The 22877-nt window shown below is 46.4% G+C and overlaps 1 protein-coding gene and 2 long non-coding RNA genes across 3 annotated transcripts; 2 read left to right on the forward strand and 1 right to left on the reverse strand.

Moving 5' to 3' along the window:
• Nucleotides 1-8051: 8051 nt before the first annotated feature.
• On the forward strand, nt 8052-13194 carry LOC308458852 (uncharacterized protein). The gene is made up of 2 exons (XM_080973718.1): nt 8052-8736; nt 12122-13194. The coding sequence occupies exons 1-2, from the start codon at nt 8067-8069 to the stop codon at nt 12694-12696; spliced, it is 1245 nt and encodes a 414-aa protein (XP_080829844.1). The 5' UTR covers nt 8052-8066; the 3' UTR covers nt 12697-13194.
• A 2434-nt stretch (nt 13195-15628) lies between these two features.
• Nucleotides 15629-16591, reverse strand: LOC308458883. The gene is made up of 2 exons (XR_013977751.1): nt 16516-16591; nt 15629-15868 (listed from the first exon to the last, which is right to left on the reverse strand). It is a non-coding gene; the product is annotated as an uncharacterized lncRNA (long non-coding RNA).
• An 81-nt stretch (nt 16592-16672) lies between these two features.
• LOC308457880 lies at nt 16673-20808 on the forward strand. The gene is made up of 3 exons (XR_013977132.1): nt 16673-16724; nt 19095-19259; nt 20765-20808. It is a non-coding gene; the product is annotated as an uncharacterized lncRNA (long non-coding RNA).
• The last annotated feature ends 2069 nt before the right edge of the window (nt 20809-22877 follow it).

Genomic DNA, 22877 nt, shown 5'->3' on the forward strand with positions numbered 1-22877 from the left:
GGGAAGAGCTAATTGACTGCACACTTTCCAGTCTGAAGATATGAGTTTTAAGTCCTCAGCACTAAGAATGGGCAGATCAATGTATTTGCAGTTCATGCCAGTTTTGCATGTTCAATCATCAGTCCATCCCCTCTTATTTAACTGCTTTTCTTTTGTTTTGTTTAAAGTGCATGGAAATCTGCATTTAAATAGCATGCATTCCCCCCTAAAAGTAGACCATAGTGATCTACTTTACAGGATTGTGAAAGGGATGTTTGTGTTAATGAATGTGAAGTTTGTCACACTTGATTCAAAATGGCGCCTGGCATCCCAATGTACACAGATACCACTGCCTCTGCCTTGGGAAGCCTCATACCAAGATTGCTGCTAATATCGTGAAAGGTGTTTATAGCCACAGACGGACAAGCTGCTTTATAAAATATATAGCTGATTAATAATAATACCTTGTGCACATCATGGTGTTTTGTTTCCAGAATTCTAAATGTTTTGTTATGTGGGGGGTGGGGTGTAGACTGTAGAAGTAAGAAGTTTCTGGTTCTCTTTTGGGGAGAGGAAAAATGTCCCTTTTTATGGGAGGGAGGGAATAGCTCAGGCCGCTGACATTTCAAGAAATTGCTGCTCACACTGAGAAGGCCTCCTGCCTTTGTTAGGCAGTGACATTACTGTCGCAGCTTGGCACTACAATATAAAGAAGATGTGCTATTGACATCTTCCTTTGAAGTGAAGTCCCAAAGCTTTAATGCTGTTGGGGGTAAAAACAAAAACAAAAAAACCACCCTCGCTGAAGTGTCACTCTGGTCCTGTTTCCTGTAACTCAAATATATATAGTCTTCTCCACAAATCTATCAAAGCCCTGGTAGAAATCCAATAAAAGATGTTAAAGGCTGCTAAGACTATTTCAGTGCCGTTCTAGTCTCTCTCTCCTTCCTTCCTTCCTTCCTTCCTTCCTTCCTTCCTTCCTTCCTTCCCCTCCCAACTTTTGAACTGTTTTGTACAAGTTTGCAAGAGCTAAGTGCTATGGCACTTCATGTCATCCCCTGATTGGCTCATTTCTGTCGTGCTACGCTAGATGGAATGTGACAGAACTTTCCATAGCATTAGAAGACAACAAGGCCCCATGGAACTCGGGACATAAGCAACTTCGCTTCAGTGCTTCTTATTTTCTACCCTCCAGATAAAAGTTTAGCGAAGCTTGTCGGACATCATCAGTCAACTCAAATGAGTGATTTCATGACAACGTCCGGCATAATTCAGCACATCTGGAACTAACAGCAAGTAGTTTCAAAAACAAATGCACTGTCTGAGGTACAGGCGAGAACGTATCACACAAATGGAATGGTATTGGTAATATGCACTTCAGACTGGGGCATGAGTGGGTTACCATGGTTGGTACCCCAATAGTGGACCCCACTGGGTCTGTAACATACAGGAAGAGGAGGGAAATCACCACAAGAAATCAAAACAGAAAGGAGAACAGGCTCTGGTGCTTGCTGGTACAATAATTTTATTTTAGCTCTATGCATTGCAGAGTGAAATGTTCTTTCTCCAGATGCTTGAAAATCTTGCAAGTCGTGTCCTCCATCATGGAAGGCGCGTGTTGCGGTGAGATCACCAAAACTGGCTCCTGGTTGTTGGGGTGGGACCATATGGATAGCCTCAACACCACATTGGACGCCCCTCGGTTGCTGGGGCAGAAATTTGGCTTTGGGGAAGGCTATTGGCTACCAAGGGGCTATTTAGGCAGCTGCATGTCGCGTGGAGCTTCCTCTTCGTCGTGATGTGTATCAGATCACCTGCCCTCCTCTCCCTATATTTAGGGTTGTTTTCTGGCCTTGCTATGCCTGTCTAGGGGTCATCTGTTTTGGAGCAGGGACCCGGTAGGAATTTTGCCATTTGGCTGATTGGCTGGTGCCATTTGGTTTTTGCCTACCGTGTAGCAAATCGTCACAACTTTGTAAGGTTGGCGGTTAGGCATTGGTTCAATGTTTTGTGGAGGGGAAGTGGCTGGCTGTGCCTGCCCCTCCATTGCTGCTGCTAGGGAATTCTGTTAAAGGAATCCAGGGGCTCGCCTTGCTTTCATCCGAACCCTGTCACAGGGCTAGAGCCACAGCAGAGTCTCTGATAGCATCTGGGGTGAGCTGGAAGACTGAAGCCAGCTTTGGGCTCCCTCAGAATGTTTTCCCTTACTGGCATCTGGAGGTGCCCAGTTGTCAGTGCTGACCTGCTGAGGTCAGGTGCAACTAGTCGGGAACCATTGCCTAAGCAACCACTCACATGCTGTAATCAATAAAGTTGTGGCCAAACTAATGCCAAAAACCTTAAACTAAAATTCTGTGTCTCTTTTGTATTTATTTGGGGGTGGTTTTAGGGGTCTTCACACACAAGTCATTTAAATTCAGAAGCAGCTTGTTCTGAAAATCTAAACTTTGAACAAATTGTGAGGCAAACCTTTCTTCTCTCCTCATGAACTCAGTGGAAAGCTGTTAGGGACTGGAGCTGTTCTCCACTCTTTCTGACGTTCCTCTCCTGCTCCCTTTTGCCACTGCCACCTTCCCCCTCTCTCCTTCTCTCCTTCTCTCTCTCTCTTTCTTGAACCCTGGTTTCCCCCTTCTTGCTAACCACATGAAATTAAGCCAATGACTACATGGAAATGGGCTGAGGCTGAAATTTCAAGTTGCCCACCTGTGATTTAAAACAGCCCTTACCATAAAATAACATAATACAGTAGTAATGGGGGGAGGGGGAGAGAACAAGCACAAACAAAAATCAATAAATGAATTACAACCAATTCACAAACCAAATACCTTTCCAATGAGAAATATTAGTTCCAGATTGCAGAAGACTATTAAAGAAGAGGGCTTCTTTAATAAAGGGGCAGCCATCTTTATATTATACTTAAAATGATCTAATTTTATATCACCTTAGCTTATTTAATAAGGCCATGAAATCATTAAAATAATGTATTTTTAAAAGCTACACAGTCTTTGGGATTGCCAACATAATGCCATATAAACTGATTTGGACCCTGAGATCCTCATCTGAGGCACTTCTTTGTGTGCCGCCTCCATGAATGGTCTGGAGGGTGGCAACATGAGAACAGGCCTTTTCTGTGGTGGCCCCCACTTGCAGAATGTTCTCCCCAGAAAGGCTAACCTGGTGCCTTTGTTACATACCTGTAGGCACCAAGCAAAAACATTCCTATATGGGTCCATCCCACCCCTTCCTTATCTCTTTGTGTTCTTTTGCTTGTGTGCAAGGTGTGTGTGGGGGGAGTTAGGTAGCTCTTGCCATTCATGGCCTTGTTTCTGGTACTTTATCGGTCTATCAACAATTTACATTATTAGTTCAGGGGTTCATTCTTGATGTGTGTTTCGGTGGAGGTGGAGGGATCAGGAATCAAAAGTTTTGTGTCTCTTTTGTAGGAAATGTATACTTGTTTGTGCATTCTGCAATTTCCAGTGAGGGTGGAAGCATGTTGTAAAATTAATGGGGGGAAATGTCAGTAGAATGTTGCTGTTGTTGTTGTTTAAAAAAAGAATGGCTTGTAATTTAATGCTGTCTGAAAGACAAAAGCTGGCCACAATAGCATTCTATAGATTTTGTTTGTTTGTTTGTTTGACGTATATATACTGCCCATCATCATAAGATTGCAGGGCAGTTCACAAGATAAAAAAATACAAGGCAGGGGTGCCAACTTGAATAAAATATTGTGGGGGCCCAGGTAAGCCCCCACACCACATAACTGATCACATGACACAGTGCACACACACCATTTGAATGAGGATGCCCATCAACTTTGTGGGGGCCCAGCCCCCTGAAATACTTTATTGTGGGAGCTGAAGTCCCCAAGGCCCCTAGGAATTGGCTCCTATGTTACACGGGAAAAGCACAAATAAATAAATGAAGCTGTGCTAAATATATGTGAACAAATATGCGCCTTTTTTTTAGCATCTCCCTATAACATTTATCATGTTAATTAACTAACTGCAAGAAGAAAGAAAAAGTCAAAGAAAAAGAGCATGTGCTCATCAAGCGGCTGATGACTGCAAGTTACTATTTGTACTTTTTCTGGGGAACTCTCTCTCTCTCTCTCTCTCTCTCTCTCTCTCTCTCTCTCTTATTATGATTACCATTATTCACACCCAGGGCCGGTTATGACTGTACTTCAAATTACAGTAAGAGACAAAAATGGAAGAGGTCTGTGGAGTCGTTCTGCGGGAAGAACATTGTGTCATGCAGCCCAACAGCAAAATAGAAAAATTGCATGTAATTATTTCCGAAGCTGAGCTTGATGATGATGATGATGTGCATGGGAAGAACTAATGGTGATGCACTCTGCTTGTTAGACACCTTCCTTCCTGGCACCTCAAGGTTACAATAAGTGCACTTTGCGGGGGCTATTCCCCCGCCCTTCCTGCTACAGCCAGAATGTCACATCCACAAATAAATTCTGCATAGAGGGGGTTAATAATAATGTCTCCAAGATATTCTTAAAAATAATTTTAACCAAAGTCTGGTGCAATGCGAGGCTGGCAGCAATTCCTCCTCCTCCCCGCCTCCCCCTTTAACTTCAGGCATCCTGTATTGATTGATTAATTATTCTCCCAATGAACTAACAAATATTGACCTCATACAGTTGAGCAGCATTTAGCCAAAAGTCCATAATCTACATTGATCACTTAATGGAACATCAAAGCTCAGCAGCTCTGACAGTTTTATGTCATTCAGCAAAAATCCACCCAGGCCTAGACGATACCCTGACCTTTCCTGTTAGGCATCCTTCGCAGTAAACTCAAGCAGTGTAATAAAATTAAGGATTGTTGTGGCTAACGCTTTGTTGCAGGGATAGGAGCTGTTGTTGCCCTGATCCCATTGGCCATCCCAACAGATTTACCACCAAGTTAAGATCACGGAATTTGCGTAAGCAGGCAGCGACCACCCCAGCCCCCAGGGACCACCAGAAAGAAATAATGACTCGTGAAAACGTGTTGTGGAATTAAAATCTGGCCACAACTTTATTAAACTTTCAAAGGTAGGAAGAGCTTGGCTTAGGCAATGGGCATGTATCCCTCCCAGCCCCCGAGCCGGGAGAACTGGGGCTCCTCAGTGTAAATGGGATATGGGGGTGTCCTGCAAGACGCATGCGTACACAGGCAGCCCACCCCCATATCCCCACACACAGGGTAGTTCGCTGACAACCTTTCAGTGTATGGCCAGTGACACCCATATTACAACCCCTTTAAGAGGGGACCCTGGAATCACCGCCATGGGGTGTGTGTGTCACCACTTTACGCCCGCCCCCCCATTTTAGGGAAGAAAAGACAAAAGGATTCCACCCAAGGCCTTAAACCATCAAAGTTGTGATGAATTGCTACAGGGAAGATAAAACCTGCCAATGCAGGAAAATTTCTTCCTGGTTCTTCAACAGCAACCAGTCGAAAGACCGTAGCAGCGCCCGCTAAACAGGAAGAAAAAAGGTTAAGAAATTTTATTTTTAAGGAAGGGTTGGGTGGGTGAAACTCCTGAGCTGACTGCTCCTATTTATGTGACTGGCTCCAACTCCCAGCCGTGTAAACTGACCTCCAAAGAATAATACTGAGAGGCAGGCCAGCCCATACAATCTGTAAGTTCCCTGTGGTCTGAAGCGCCGTGCGCGATCCTGCAAAGGGCACCCACGGTGTAAAGTGTGAGTGCTCATTATCTTCAGACAATGTTTCTCTCCCTGAAAGTGGGAGGGTTTTTAAAAAGCAAAAGGCGGAAGGAAATCACTGAAATTTTGAGTTGGAAAGGACCAGTCAGGTCATCTTGTTCAGCCCACTCCTCAGTGCTGGAATGTAACTACACTGCCTGCGACAGGCGGCCACCCAGCTTCTGCCTTAAATGAGAGGACGGGACAAGCAGAGCTCATCTAGTGCAACCCATCTTGGAATGACAAAAATGTTTATAGGCTGAGTTCTTATGTGGACTTAAATAAGAAGCATGGGTTGAAGTGCTGTATACAGGAGATCTAGTTTATGCATTCTTTGGAATCACAAGTTGCACCAAGCTGGGCTGCTGGTGGGTCACATTTTAAAAAATAATAATCTGTGTATAGGAAACGAAAATCCTCAGGAAAAGTGGGACATTCTGGTATCAAATCAGAAACCGGGACGGCTTCTCTAAAGGGACGTCGCTGGAAAATAGAGACAGTTGGAGGGTCTGTGACTGATTGACTGCATGTATATACCACCTTTGATTATACACACACACACACACACACACACACACACAACCACACACACCACTTTTCTGTCAAGGCACCCAGGGCAATTTACCATTTAAAAATACTAAAACACACACACATACATATATAAATGTAAAGTGGGTCTGGGGGGTGGGCACAGCCCAACTGAAAGAGGCCCTAATATTGCCTGGCCTCTTCCTTGCTGTCCTCTTCCTTCCCACAGGGCAAATTATAACCTTCCTACTCAAATCTCCCTCTCTCTCACCCAACTAACCTGTGAGTCTCTATCCTACCCAGTCATCTGCGCAACTTGCTACTCTTGCCTTGACTCCGGCTCTGGAAGAAGAGGGGCCTTTCTCTTTCCTCCTCTCCCAATCTCCCAAAACTTACGGGACTCCCATAAGGCTTACTGCTGAAAGTTCATGAAACAGTTTAAACAGTCTAAAGCATTAGATAAAGCGTGTTCTCATTAAAGGAGAGCACGTGTTGCGGCTGGGGCTAGGCAAAGCACCCTGTAGTTGCCAGGCAAAATTGAAGGAAAGGGCCTGGCAAGGATTGGTGATGGTGTTGCTGGGGCAATTTGTATGTTGCCACTTTGGGGGTGGAGATCAGAGGATATTTAAGGAAGGCCCACAGAGAGTTGCTTTCTCTTTCGCTGTGGGCATCGGATCGAACACAGCTAAAGACCGGTTGTATAAATCTATATCTCATTCCTCATTTTCTCCTATTTTATTTTATTTATTTATTTGATCTTGGCCTTTTGTGTTTATCTCCCCAAAGTCTACCCCCCCTTCTTTAATTTATTTTCCAGGTTCTTTGTCTTTAGTTTTCAATTTTTATTTGTTTTTGTTCTGACTCTTGTTTCCATTTTACTAGCCTTCCCCCCCCCAACTTTCCTCGTGGGCTTTTGGTCCCGTGGGGCTGCTGGGGGTGGCCGGGAGGGGGGGGCGGACCCTAGGCCTTTCGGCCCGGTTCGTAGCCGAGGCGCCGGGGACGGGGCTGGTTGACCTTCGGGCCCTCGGAGCTTTACCATTCCCCCCCCCCCCACTTCGTAGGGTTACTAGAGAAAAAAGCGGGTGCTTACCGTAGTCCTCCCCTGGCCTCTCACGGCGGCGGCCCCCTTTTCGCGCGCTTCGGCGCGCTCTTACTAGCCGGGGCGGGCCGGCTGGCGCGGAGGCTCCGCGCAGGCGCCGTTGGAGCCGCCGATTCGCACGCGGCGCTCGGCGCTTGCTTATTCGGCCCTGTTCGGGCCGGGCTTGGGGAGGCTTAGTCAAGCCTTTCCCCTCTTGGCCCGGGTATAGCGGGGAGTGCCTGGGGGAGCTGGGGGAGGCCGTGGGACGTGCCTTGGGCTCGGGGCCTATTTGGGCACCCCCCCCACCCGGCTCCGAGCGGTAGCGGCTTTTGCCGCGCTTCGGCGCCTGCGGCCTGCGGAGTTGGGCCGTTTTAGGCTGCGGGGGGGCCCTCCTCAGACGTTCCAGCTTTAGCCGGTGGCGCTTAGCGCGCACAGCGGCTTTGGTGGTTGGAGGCCTGCTTGCGGCCTGCTTTGGGCATTGGGGGAGGCCTTCTGCCTGAAGTCAGTTGGGAGGCCTCCATTTTGGGGAATTTTGGCGGGAGCTCCATTTTCTACTGCCTCCTCATTGCGTGCTGGCCTCTAGTGGCCGTTTATTGAAACGCAGCTATACCATTGGCCTTGATTACTGGCTGCGCCACCTGCTGGTGAGCCATATAGTTGCACCTATCGGGATTGATTGTTTTTCAGGCTGATTGACTATTCATTATAACAAAGAGCACTGGTGTAGCCTTGCATTAATTCTATTATTTGTCTTTTTTACTAGTAGCAGGTATGGCTCCAAAGAAGAAGGTGTCACGGAGGCTTGATCTCGCTTCCTCAGCGAAGCGGCCCATAAAAGGCCCGTCCCAAGCTTTGCGTTCTCCAGTGCCACAGCGATCTTTGAGACGCCTTCAGTCCATGGTCACTGGCTTGGCCAGTGACCCAGTGGTGTTAGCACGTGTTGAGGCTGAAATGGATGGTTTGATTCAACGCTGCTCGACTCCGACGACTTCTTCTGCTAGTCCAGCTCCGCCTGTTGACGCACCTCCTTCGGTGTCATCTTCGGCTGAAGATGAGGGGGAGGATTTGTTAGCTGGGGGTCTTTCGCGTACTAATCAATTGTCCCAGTCGTCGGTCTCACCTGTCTCCCAGGCTGCAGCGCCAAGGGTACGGGGCGGCCCCAGGGGTCCGACCAGGCGGAGGTCATCCGCCCGGATTCGGGCGGCACGGGGTTCAGTTGTACAGTCCTCATCAGTGGTGAGGTCTGTTCCTGGTCATTCACCTGTAGTCTCTTCTCAGTCAGTTCCAGGCGTTGTGCTGCAAGGCGACGCATCTGAGTCTTCGGTGGAGGACAGCCTTCCTCTCCCTCCAAAGTCCTCTTCTGGTGGGCTCCGTCGCCGGAAAAAGAGTTCCAAGAAGCGTGCTAAGAGGAGACGGAGAGACACCTCATCCTCTTCCGCAGGTACTTCGTCTCAAACCTCCAGTAGTGATGAGGAAGCTTCGCTTTCGCTATACTGGGGCTTTGGGGAGACATCGGGACTTCCAAAATGGGCTTGGGAGCGGAGGGCAAACTCTCACAGGGCAAAGTATGGGGCGGTGCAGGACTGTCTGGAAGGGGTCCTCATGCCTGATGTGAAAGTTTCCACCAACTCAGCTAGGGATATTATACCAGGTGCCCACTTGACTACAAAGCTGCGATCTAGGATTCTGGATGGCCGTTACATTGATATATTTAGCTTGGCACCCCCTCAGGAGTGTCAGGACTCCCAGGATAGAGGTTTGGCAGCCACGAAAAAGAGGGTGGTTTTGCCAAAGGTTGAAAGGACCTTCGAGCGATGGCTGGATAGTTTCCAGGTGTTCGCTGGAGTGGTGGCAGCGGCCTACCCACGGAGGTCCATGCATTTATGGGTTTATTTGTCCATAGTTCGCTCAGCATTTACGATGGCTGGAGCGTCTGCTGCGATTTCTTATGATGAGAATTTCAGACGCAGGGCTGCCAAGATCCCCACTGCCCGCTGGGACCGAAAGGATTTAGATGTATGGACCACTTATGTGGCTCCACGTATTGACAATAAGATCCCTGAATCGCAAAAAAACTAGGATTGTGCCAGCTAAGACGGGTCGCAAGTTCTTTTGTTGGGATTTTAACAAAGGAACCTGTCAGCGCCAATTCTGCAGATATTCTCATAGTTGTGAGAAGTGTTCAGGGAACCATCCAGCTTCTGCCTGTGCAGGGGTTCGACGGCCCTTTCGGAAGGGGTGGGGCTCACAGCAGCCCCCGAAAGCCGCGCCCCAGGCTGCAGCCGCCGGTGCAGGAAAATAGTGTACTTTCCTCCTTAGCTCATACCCCGGTTAGGCTACAGCCGTTGTTGTCATTGTTACAGTTATACCCTCTTAGCATCTTATTTGCGTGACGGTTTTTCCCTGGGTTTTCGAATCCCAGTGGCGGCAAATCCTGTAGCTAGAAACCCTTCAAACCAGAAGTCTGTGAAGGATATGCCTGACGTGGCGCGTAAGAAAATTGGGAAAGAACTGGCTCTACGCCGTATGGCAGGCCCTTTTGCCGTTCCACCCTTTCCTAATCTGCATATTTCACCCTTAGGTATGGTTCCTAAAAAAGCTCCGGGGGAATTTCGCCTGATACACAACCTTTCACACCCTAGGGGCACATCAGTAAATGATGTTATTCCCCCGGAGCTTTGTTCGGTGAAGTATGCCTCGCTTGATCAAGCGATCAAAATGATAAGAAAATTTGGACAGGGTGCCCTGCTAGCCAAATGTGACATTGAGTCTGCATTTCGGCTGCTTCCAATTCATCCTGATGACTTCTGGTTGCTGGGATTTCAGTTCGACGGGGAATTTTACTTTGATAAGGCCATGCCCATGGGCTGCTCGGTAGCCTGTGCGGCCTTCGAGTGTTTTAGTTCATTTCTGGACTGGGCTCTGCGCAAAAGAACTGGTTTGGGCGGAGTCACTCATTATTTGGATGGTTTTTTATTGGCCTCAGCTAGCGATACGGGGAATTGCGTGGTGTTGCTGCAGGCCTTTGCTGCCTTAACCGAGGAACTGGGCGTGCCGTTAGCTGCGGAGAAAACTGAAGGTCCTTCTACGCAGCTGACTTACCTGGGTATTTCGTTGGATACGGTGGCGCAAACTTCCAGTTTGCCGGCGGATAAGATACTCACGCTGAAGGGCGTCATCGCTGAACTCATTCCCATGAAAAAAGTTACTCTGCGGCAGCTGCAGTCCTTGCTGGGCCACCTAAACTTTGCTTGCAGGGTGATCGCCCCAGGGCGACCTTTCTGTTCCCGCTTGGCCAGGCTTATGTCAGGTTTGAGGTCCCCGAGGCATAGGGTGCGCCTGTCAGCTCAGGTGCGTGCTGACCTTCGTATTTGGTTGGAATTCCTGGAGGAATTCAATGGGGTGTCTCTTTGGCAGGACACCTTGAACCTTTATACCGATTTTCAGGTGCACTCTGATGCTGCGGGGTCGTTGGGTTTTGGTTTGTATTGGGATGGCAGGTGGTGTGCCGAGCGTTGGCCTTCAGCTTGGCGTGGGGAAGCTATAACTCGGGACTTAACTTTTCTTGAGTTTTTTCCCATTGTAGTGGCAGTCCATTTATGGGTCGAGCATTTCAGGGACCGTCGTGTATGTTTTTGGACAGATAACCTGGCGGTGGTGAACGTGCTAGCCAAGCAGTCTTCACGATCACCTAGGGTATCAGCCCTGCTGAGGGTCTTTGTTTTGCATTGCTTACGTTTTAACATTGTATTTTCTGCTCGTTTTGTTCCTGGAGTGTCTAACGAGATTGCTGATGCTCTGTCCCGTTTTCAGATGCAGCGGTTCAGGTCCCTGGCGCCAGTGGCTCGAGACCGTCCGGAATTTTTCCCGGATCATCTCTGGAACCTTGGCAGCACTTAGTTTTACAGGGAGTAGCTGCATCTATTGCCCCCTCCACATTGAGGTCCTATAAGAAGGCTTGGACCGATTTTTTGCATTTCACTGGGCAATCCGTGGTAGGGGGAACATGCACACCTCATTCTACTGCACAGGTGCTCCAATATTTGGCGCATCTATTTCAGATGCGGAGGGCAGCCAGGACGCTGAGATTGCATGCGGCTGCAATTTCCTTCTTTAGCAAAGTTTATTTTAATAATGATCCATGTGGGAAGTTCGTGGTGCGCAAGGCTTTGGAGGGGTGGGGGAGGCTTTGCCCCTCCAGACCAGCTACAAGGAGGCCTATAACGTTTGGATTGTTGACCAGGATGCGAAGTAAACTAAAGGGCATCTGTTGGTCCAGGTTTGAGGCGCGGTTATTTTCCGCAGCCTATCCGTTAGCCTTTTTTGGAGCCCTGAGGGTTGGGGAGGTGGTGTGTGAACCTAAGCAGGATGGAGGTTCGAGAGGTTTGTTGCTGCAGGACGTGAGCTTGTCTCAGTCAGAATTGCAGATCCTTGTCAGGAGTTCCAAAACTGATCAACTGGGTAGAGGGGCAGTTATTCGGCTCCCAGCAACTGGGCTAGGGGGCCCTTGCCCAGTCAAGGATCTCCAGAAATATATGGCGTTGCGGCCTCCTGGGGGAGGGGCCCTGTTCATTCATGAAGATGGGCGTCCATTGGCACGCCATCAATTCACTGGTGTTTTGCGCAGGGTCGTTGCTGCTTGTGGCCATGCAGCCTCTGAGTTTGCTCCGCATTCCTTCAGGATTGGGGCTGCAACAACAGCCGCCCATTGGGGCTTGTCGGCAAGGAGGATTAAAGACCTGGGTCGCTGGAAGTCGGACGCATATAAGGGTTATGTGCGGAAATGGTGTTGATCTCGTGTACTCACATCTTTTGTTTTACCCTAGGTCTACCCACTGTCCGGGTTTGGATAGTGGGGCACAGTATTGTGCATTGGGCCGCTTGCAGAGCTCGGCAATCTGAACTGGGAGTTGGCCTCGGCCTTCCGCAGCACGTGCGAGTGTCCTGGATCTCCAGAAGGGGGATGCGGTGGAAGGAGTTCTTACCGCTAATGCAGAGGCGTGTTCTTCTGGAGGGCCCCCCTACGGCGATTGTGGTGCAGCTTGGGGAAAATGATATGGTTTCTTTTTCCTGTTATGTTTTACGTGCTGTTATTTTGCAGGATTTGAGGGACCTGGCGGCCTTGGTGCCCGCTACTAAGCTAATTTGGTCACAGTTGCTTCAGCGTTGCATCTGGAGGGGTAGTCCCTGCCCTGCGGCCACCGAAAGGGTGCGAAAGCGTATTAATTCAGCTGCGAGCAAGCTGGTGTCTGATCTGGGTGGGCTTGTGATTCCCCACCCAGATATTAATGTTAAAGCCACTGATTGCTACAGGTTTGATGGGGTTCATCTTACCTCTGTTGGGAATGATGTATGGTTGAGGTCAGTGGTGGCTAAGTTGAGAGTGTGTTTAGGTTTGTGAGTGGTTGGCGGTGAGCGTAAGGGCTCAGGTGGCGGTTAGGCATTGGTTTAAATTGGTTGGTGGAGGGGTATGGATTGGCTGTGCCTGCCCCTCAGGTGATGCTGCTGCACGGGAATTCCGTTAAAGGAATTCAGGGGCTTACCATCCTTTCGTCCAAACCCCTGGAATCGGGTTTGGGCCGTGTAAGCCCCTAGGAGCATGTGGGGAGAAGCTGAGGGTCTGTGTCGCAGCTCCAGTTATCCCCTGATCTTGTTCCTCCACACTGGCTTTCGCTGGAATCCGGAAGTCAGTGCTGTCCCCATGGCGGGGGGACAGCTAGTCTTAACCAATGCCTAAGCAACCACTCACAATTTTGTATGATAATAAAGTTGTGGCCAAAAAATTATGCCAAAAACCTTAAACAAAAATTATGTGTGAAGTGTGAGTTATTTGGGATAAGGGTGTTTTGGGGGACCTCAGCACGCAAAGCGTGTTCTCATTAAAGGAGAGCACGTGTTGCGGCTGGGGCTAGGCAAAGCACCCTGTAGTTGCCAGGCAAAATTGAAGGAAAGGGCCTGGCAAGGATTGGTGATGGTGTTGCTGGGGCAATTTGTATGTTGCCACTTTGGGGGTGGAGATCAGAGGATATTTAAGGAAGGCCCACAGAGAGTTGCTTTCTCTTTCGCTGTGGGCATCGGATCACCCGCCCGCCCTCCCTTGTTGGGCTTCCGCTTGACCTTGCTATGCCTGTCATGGGGTCGTTTGCATTGGTGCGAGGGCCTGGTAGGAATTTTGCCATTTGGCTGATTAGTGTGTGCCATCTGGTTTTTGCCTACCGCGTAGCAAATCGTCACAACTTGTAAGGTTGGCGGTTAGGCATTGGTTTAAATTGGTTGGTGGAGGGGTATGGATTGGCTGTGCCTGCCCCTCAGGTGATGCTGCTGCACGGGAATTCCGTTAAAGGAATTCAGGGGCTTACCATCCTTTCGTCCAAACCCCTGGAATCGGGTTTGGGCCGTGTAAGCCCCTAGGAGCATGTGGGGAGAAGCTGAGGGTCTGTGTCGCAGCTCCAGTTATCCCCTGATCTTGTTCCTCCACACTGGCTTTCGCTGGAATCCGGAAGTCAGTGCTGTCCCCATGGCGGGGGGACAGCTAGTCTTAACCAATGCCTAAGCAACCACTCACAATTTTGTATGATAATAAAGTTGTGGCCAAAAAATTATGCCAAAAACCTTAAACAAAAATTATGTGTGAAGTGTGAGTTATTTGGGATAAGGGTGTTTTGGGGGACCTCAGCACGCAAATGCTAAGATGGTGACAATGATCCCACTCGGATCAACTTATTTTATTTCCAGAGGACTCAGCTTTCATTAATCTTCTCGGGGACCATTTCATCGTATTTAGCACATGTGAAATTGCAGGCTATTTTCAACACCTGGAATAAAGGACATTGTTTGTAAATCACCTGCACAAAAGGCACAAATGACCTTTTTGCATGCTGCTGCTGCTGCTGCTCAAGTGCGTCTTTTGTATTTTCTGCAGGTTGCAACCCCAACACAAATCTGTTTGGGGGTGTGTGACTAATTTATGTTTGCCCAAGTTGCAGTCTTGAAAATGGTACATTCTGCTGCTGCCTGATGACATCCAGCAATCAGTGTCAATTACGCGTGGTTGCCATGGTGACTAGAGAGCCAACAGTTCTTAAATCTTCATTGGACCACGAGTTTTACAAATACAGTGCCATTACGAAGGGCCTGCTTACAATGGGCAGGAATAAAATTGCTCCCAGGTCTTTCGCACGAAGTTTAAGAAACTGCTTTGTACAAATAATTCTATAAATAACGCCATTCATTTCTCGAATAAAAAGGATCACACTGTGTTGCCTCGAAGATAACTGATGGGTCATCATCCCCCCACCTTCCCAATGAATGAAATAAATACCATTTAATTTTGTATTTTAGGGTATTGTAGCTTAAGAAGGTATCAGACAGACAGACAGATATTAAGAGTCAGTTTTGAGAGTTTGGGCAGTGTGACTAAGAAAACGAATTCTGTATGGGGCTATGCAGATGCAAGTGTTAAGCAATACAGAGAAGATCAGGCTCAAATTGCAATCACTTATATGGGGAGGAGTAACCTGAAGTGTAGGTGGGTTCAGGCATTCAGCTCAAAAAGGATTTATTGGAACATCAGGAACAAGAACAACAAGAACGACAAACATGGGCACTTGCCCATTATATATACCTTAAGCCGGCCCAGGCAGATGGGATGATTAACAATAATCTAGGACCATCACCTCCTGGCAAATAGAAGGGGAAGAAATGGAGGCAGTGAGAGATTTTACTTTCTTGGGCTCCATGATCACTGCAGATGGTGACAGCAGCAACGAAATTAAAAGACGCCTGCTTCTTGGAAGAAAAGCAATGACAAACCTAGACAGCATCTTAAAAAGTAGAGACATCACCTTGCCAACAAAGGTCCGTATAGTAAAAGCTATGGTTTTCCCAGTAGTGATGTATGGAAGTGAGAGCTGGACCATAAAGAAAGCTGATCGCCGAAGAATTGACACTTTTGAATTATGGTGCTGGAGGAGACTTTGAGAGTCCCATGGACTGCAAGAAGATCAAACCTATCCATTCTTAAGGAAATCAGCCCTGAGTGCTCACTGGAAGGACAGATCGTGAAGCTGAGGCTCCAATACTTTGGCCACCTCAAAGGAAGAGAAGACTCCCTGGAAAAGACCCTGATGTTGGGAAAGATGGAGGGCACAAGGAGAAGGGGACGACAGAGGACAAGATGGTTGGATAGTGTTCTCGAAGCAACCAGCATGAGTTTGTCCAAACTGCGGGAGGCAGTGGAAGACAGTAGTGCCTGGCGTGCTCTGGTCCATGGGGTCACGAAGAGTCGGACACGACTAAATGACTAAACAACAACAAGAGGAACTGAGAAACACTTGAGAGAATAAAGTATTTATAATGTGACCTATTGCCATCAATAACATGGCATTCCTGTCTCCTTTGTTGTTTGTTTGTTGATAAGGGGCTTTTTCTTCTGTTCTTCTTACTGATCTGCTCAAAAAATGTGTGCTTCACAGTGGGTTGGTGTATAAAACATCATCTACATGCTAGGTATTCTTTTATTTGTCCTGAACTTACTGCCAAACTTCATTGGATGGTTTCCAAATTCTAGAGTTCTGAAAGAGAGACGTACACAGAGAATTATTTCTTCCTATTAGCGCTGCCATACCGTTCAAGGATGCACACTAAAAAGAAAATAGCCTTCGTTAGGATTCCCCTTGATTTCTTTCTTCCCTTGCCTGCAAGTTGTAGGCAAATACAATGGCAAGGGATACATCAAAACCCACTAAAAGGCTCCGTAGTGCAACCATTGTCAAACCACTTTAAGGATTTTCTAATACGCAGCTCCTATTTTTCTCAATTGACATCATAGTGGGTGCAGCTAATGGAAGGAGACATGGGACATAATGGACCAACTAGCTCCTGGCTGGGAAGAAGCAAATGGATCATGAATCCAGCTCTGCTCACTAAAACAGGCCTAACGCTGAATAGGAGAGAGGATAATTCCCAGCCCCCCGCTCCTGCCAGCCACATTCCCTTCCAGACAGAAACCAAAAAACTGCCTCAAAGTGTTTTGCTTTCCTCATTATCCACCTCCCCACTCCATCATAAAAGCCAGCCAGGCAAGCTCAAGGCTGTTTGCTTTTAAATGAATCATAGCAGTACAATAAAGATGCAACACAGAGATTAAATATAAATCAATGACATAAGCTGATGCTCATATCCAAATGTACCAAAGAGCAAAAAATAAATAAATGCTCACAGTCATGAAAGGTTCACCCAATAATGTGCCACAGAGGTGAGCTTTGAGTAGTATGGTGTGTCCTGTATCAGCCCTGCTGCTCCTACGACATGATTAAGGGACTTGTGGGGATTTGGTCATGTGATCCTGTTAGCAGTTCACAACATTTCCTGCCCAACATGGAGACGTGATAGCTGTTTAAGGAAGACCATGAGTTCTCATTAGCTCAGGTAATTTGGACTCTGTGCAAAAAGACCTCTCTCAAAAACACACCAATCATGGGCAGAAGAATCAGGGTGTGTGGCCGAGGGAACAATTTCTCTGAATTTTTCCAGGGGGTGGAGAATTCGTTTGTTTGTTGGTTGGTTTGCAGCATTTTTTAAATAACATTTTATTTAATTTTCCAAAAATAACAAAAATAAAACAGTAACAATAACAAAACAAAACAAATTGACTTCCCTCTACTCCCTTCCTTGGTTCCATTGTTTATCAACATACTGCATATCTGTTGTAAAGTTATAAACCATTGTATTACTTATTATCCATTCAAAATTAAATTACAAGTAGTATTAAAACCCTGCCAATGTACATTGCTTTTGACTATATGCAATAAACTCCTTCCAGTCTTCCTTAAATTCGTTGTCGTCTCTTCTTCTTAGTTTCATTGTCAATTTTGCCATTTCAGCATATTCCATTAATTTAACTAGCCAGTCTTCTTTAGTTGGGACACCTTCTTCTTTCCAATGTTGTGCTGATAATATTTGTGCGGCCGCAGTTGCATACATAAATAAGTTCTTTAGTGATCTTGGTAAAGCCACTCCAGTAATACCTAGTAGGAAAGCTTTTGGGGGGTTTTAACAAAAGTTGTTTTAAACATCTTCCTCGTTTCATTATAAATCATTTCCCAATATTTCTTTACAATTTTTCTATTTCACCACATAGAAAAAAGCCCCTTCTGTTGTTTTACATTTCCAACACTTACTTTTATACAATTTTGCTAATTTCACTGGAGTTAGATACCATCTACACATCATTTTCATATAATTTTCTTAATGCTGCAAACAAACAAACAAAATTATATGTTTGCAGCATTTATACCCTGCCCTTTAACCAAAAGGGCTTCCAAATGGCTTGCAAAAATCTTTTCTAAGACTGTTCCTCCCTTGAGGCTCGTGGCAGGCGAGGAAAAAGGAACAGGCGGGAGAAGGAGGGGAAAGCAAGCTCAAGCTTATAGCTACAGGGTCAAATTAAACATTGTGCTATGACAAAAGTTCTGTCTGCACAAGCATTTCATCTTTCCAGACAAAATAAGCCCCCCAACCCACCACACCACATACTGTTCTTGGGGTTCTTCTGACATCCCCAGCACCACCACCATGAGAGGCACAGCGTAAGGAGGGGGGGGGACCCACTGCACAAGTGGAAGTCCGTACACAGGGCTCACACCGACATGCTTGTGAGGCGAATCCTGCCCACAGTTCTTGAAATCACAGCCGATGTCAGTGATGGTTCTGCTTGCCTTCCCTTTGATTTGGCCTGTGTCATGTTTGGAAGGTATGCGGTCCTCCTGCCCACCATTCAGAGTGGCTCATGGCCATAAGGCTGGCCCTAGCATGAGGTAGGGGCATGTGGCTGCCTCTGGTGGCAGCATATTGATGGAGGGTGGGGAGAAATGGGATGGTTTTAGAAAACATCTGAAGGCAGCCCTGTTTAGGGAAGCTTTTAATGTTTAATAGATTATTGTATTTTAACGTTCTGTTGGAAGCCACTCAGAGTGGCTGGGGAAACCCAGTCAGATGGGCGGGGTATAAATAATATATTATTATTATTATTATTATTATTATTATTATTATTATTATATTGTACCATTTGGCCTCTTAGCCAGCCTGCCTTCAGGCATGGTGAAGGACACTAAGCATGGCCAACTGCAAGAGTAGAGCCCTGCCTTTTGATAATACTAATTCTTGATGGGGGTGCAGGTTTTGTCCCTTCCCCCTTACTACCCTCCTTTTAAAATTGCCCAAGCTCTGAATGCAATGGTTATCCCTTTAAGACCTGAAAGACTTGTACATATATCAGCCCTCACAGTGAACTTGCCACATGCTGCCACAGAGCTTTATTAGCCTGCTTTTCGACAGCCTTTAGCCAGATATTCAGAAATAAGAGTCCCTGCCTTGGCAAGTAATATGTAGCCATCTAGGTGGTATGCCCTGATTTACATTTGGCTTACTCCATATTTTCCATGAGCGCATAACTCTTTTCTAGGTTTCCCTGAGTAAGTAAATTTAACTCCTACTGAAAGCTCCAGTAACTGCTTTAAGCAGGATGGATTTAGCATTTGCAAATGTTACCTTTACAGCACTTTTTGCAGCCTCTGCATTCCTGAAATTTGCGAAAGGACAGTGATAATGGTTGCCGCAAAGATTTTTCAATAGCAGATTTTTACTAGTTTCTTCCTCTGAAACCGTCAGTAACAAATGATTCAGTAATAATAGATGCTTGCTCTCGCCGTACCCTCTTATGTTGATTTCTTGTATGGTACACGCAGCTTTGATTTCTTGGGTGCCTTTAAAGCACATTTCTTGTAATTGTTTTCTCAGAACGACACCAGCAAGATTGTCAGATAAAACAGTGGCCTCGTCCTCCACCATTTCTTTAAGGCCAGAGGTGGGGCAGTGCTGTGAGGTGGGGCGGCTGCAGAGCTCTGGATAAATGTTAAATGGTAAGAAATGTTCACATACCCTGGGCCACCTCACAGCAATAAGGTAAGCTGAAGTTCAACCCCATGCCCGCTAAAATTATGAAGAAATAAAGTGCCCTGTAAATGATGCAGAAAAAACAGAAACATCTTTTGTGGGGAAGAAACCTTTAGAGAAATTAGATAAAAGGTTTTGGCACAGCACCGACACACATGGTAGACTGGCCATGTCAACAGTTCATTATAAGCCTAGATCACAGGCAAATTGTTTACTCAGACTAGAGTTTCACTAAAGACACATTCAGTCCATGCAAATGGAACATGTCAGCACCAGTGGTGGGGGTAGGGATGGGGTGAAATTTCAATTCCGTTTGCCTACCTAATTTGGACTTTCCAAAACAATAGGTGAACCAAAACGCTGTCATCCTTCATTATTTGCATTTCTCTGACTTTTGCAATACAGTTCTCCAGTCAAGTAATGTGTGCAAAAATGCATAGACTGCAGTTGAGTGTCGGTGAAAATGCATATATTGGTGCAAATAACATGCAAAAGTGCATTAGTTTAGGGGAAATTGTTTTACCAAAAATGTTTATTTTAGGCAAAATTGCATAGAAAGAAAATCGTGGACTTTTCTCTAAAGGAAACTGATGGGGGAATGTGAAGAACTGGATTTAGGACTGGAAAAATAAAATAAAAAGTTCATGCAACCAAAACTGACAGATTCATCCATCTCTAGATGTGTGCATGGAATCCATAATACATACTAAGGAGTACCAATTCTGATGGCTTTAAAAGGAATTTAGACAAACCCATGCAGAAAATGGGCTATCAATGACTATTAGTCTGTATTGCTTTCAGATATCTTTATGTTGCTGTACACTTCCCCTCTGCAAGAGGGCAGTACATAAATACTTACATATATGTTTATGTGTGTGTGTGTGTGTGTATGTGTGTGTGTGTGTGTAATATATATATATATATATATATATATATATATATATATATTAGTCATGATGGGTTTGTTCTACACCCTGTGTCAGAGGCAATATTTCTCTGGGAATCAGAACTGTGGAGACTTCTACTGCACTTTGGTCCTGCTTCTGGGCATCACCACTGGTGGAGGAAGAGGAGTGCAGGGGGAGCGCACCACCCCCGGTAGCGCAATCCCCAGGGTGCCTCCCCCGCCCGCACTGGGTGCCCCGCCCCCACAGGTGGTGCGCCAGCCCCGCCCCTGCCTGCTCTCCACCCCCAGTGCCGGAGCATGAAGCTCTGCCTGTTCTGGCTTCTGGGATAGCTGCGCAGCCTGCATTCGCTCCATAAGACGCACACACATTTCCCCTTACTTTTTAGGAGGGAAAAAGTGAGTCTTATAGAGCAAAAGATACGGTATTTGTTTTAATATGGATTAAAACGAAATTGTTGTCTGAGTGCAGTTTTATCTACCATCTAGAGTTCTTCTCTGCACTTATGGTCAACAGAAAACTGACTACGTTTCTCACCAGTTATGATAGCTATTCCATAGTGTCTCTCTTTATTTTCTTGGGAATTAAATCTCCTCTTGGGAAGTGCAGTGGTCCACACGGAAAGTCAAGGCATACGGCTCTCCAGCTTGTCAGTGAATACAAGACTAATTTCCTCTGAGTATGGAAAACCTTATCAGATGAAGGTAGATTCTCTGCTCACAAACCGAGGAGGTGGGGAAAACACCTGCTAGGTAAATTGGAGTCATATTATTAATACATAAATTTAAAATCCAAGCAGAGAGTTTCTCCTTGGGAAATTAACATTGCCATTTTACTTAAAGTAAAATGAATGGCATGAGGTTACTCTTCTGCATATCAGATGCATCGAACACAGGAAGGGGGTGGGAAAGAAACTCATTCCTTGTTCCACTGAATACAGAGAAAACCCTGAAGTCACCATTGGGTCAATTGAATCAGGGATGATCCGATCGTCAGAGATAAAAACAAAACAAAACCACATTAAACAAATGAGGGTCTTTTACAACCGGCTGTGTGATTTAAAATTCACCTTCTCCCAACTCAAGGTGAAACATGTGGTTAGGGGTTGATTAGACGAGTTGTCAGATTTATTAATAAAGCATTGGGTTTTTCAGGTACCATTCAGGACCAAAGGAAACTGGACTTTAACAGCAGTTGTGCAAAAACTGAAATAGCACTGCCCATTTAAACAGATGGTTGTTGGTTTATTTTGCTAATTATGCTTAGTATTAATGGTGGCCAACAATTTGGTGTGATATATTTTTCGTTTTTTACCAACAACAACTATTCCTATCTGGTAGAACCTCCATTCCTACCTGGTCGAGCATATTGGGTTGAAGTCAGTGTCACACAATTACAAACATTTGCTCTGCACAAGCATTTCCCCTCACCAGGTGGAGTGAGTCCTCCTTTCCTCCCCCTATGTGCTGTTCTGGAGGTTCTTCCAACCACTCTAAGCTAATTTCAGCTACTGCAGGAGAGAGGGGCAAAACCCCATTGAGCTCTGTTAGCTGCAGATAAGTAAGGACTGGCAGGTGGGACCATTAATGGTGACCAGCAAGCCAGAAGTGTTACTGTTCCTGTTCTAAATGCATCAAAGGCTCTGTTGATCTCAAGGTGTTAGAGCTTCAACACTCCTTTTATATGATTGGCTAGGGCCAGTTCTTACACTGTAGGATTGCCAGGATTGCCATTTCCCCTTTCTAGATACAACCCACATCATATACACTCCAACATACCAGGACACATGTCATTCATGACTGTGCTCTTGTGGCAGCCAGTTGACTCATGCGAGAGCACGGTCCCCAAAAATAGGTGTCTTTGGGAGCCGTGCTCTCATGGGAGCCAAAACAGGACAATCAGAAGCAGGGGTGGCTTCTGTAATTCCAGCATGTCCTGCTCAAAGCAAGGCAATAGATGGGCTAGTCATGTTGATATTTTAAGATGGGTGTGGGACCTTTTTCAGTCTGAGGGCCTCATTCCCTTCTGGGCAAGGCCAGTGGGGCCAGAGGCAAACGTGGGTAGAGCAAAGAATGTAAATGTTACCTTTGTGTAGCAGGTTAGCTTCTATATGCACCCCTCTGTATCCTCCATACAGGCAAGCAAAGGGCATTATCAGAGTTTAGGGACACATTTCAGCCACACACAAATCTTCCAGGATGGTATAAAGCAGGGGGAGTGAAGGATGTGACCTTGGAACACGGGACGTGGCATGGGAAGATTTCCAAGGGCCCAGTGCCCTTATGAATGGTCATTGCAAGGTGGTGGTGGTGGTGGTGGTGAATGGGTGGGTCAGTGCAGTGCAGGCAAGTGACTACTTAGCAGCCAGCACTAACTTTGTGATAAATAAATACGGTAGAGGGAAAGACAGACAGAGAATGTGTCCCACTCATACATTGTCATTGGTAGGTGGCCAATAAATCCTTCCCCCCAAGGGAATGAGGTCCTCAACTCCACAAAGGTACAGTTGGAGATGATCATAAAATTTATCAGTGGGGAAATTGGCTGGCCAAGGGCTTAGTTAGTTGTTTTCTTTGTCTAGCAACAACCACAACGTCCTACTTTCTTACAACGGCCATCCCAGCATATAGGAGCGTGATAAATCCTCATAGAAGGTGAGTGTTATTTTCAATAACAATGAAATATGGTCTTCCCACTTCCACCCCCAAACCAGCTAGATTCC

This window comes from Podarcis pityusensis (genome assembly GCF_964106645.2).
Source record: "Podarcis pityusensis genome assembly, chromosome: 11".
Classification (NCBI taxonomy): domain Eukaryota; kingdom Metazoa; phylum Chordata; class Lepidosauria; order Squamata; family Lacertidae; genus Podarcis; species Podarcis pityusensis.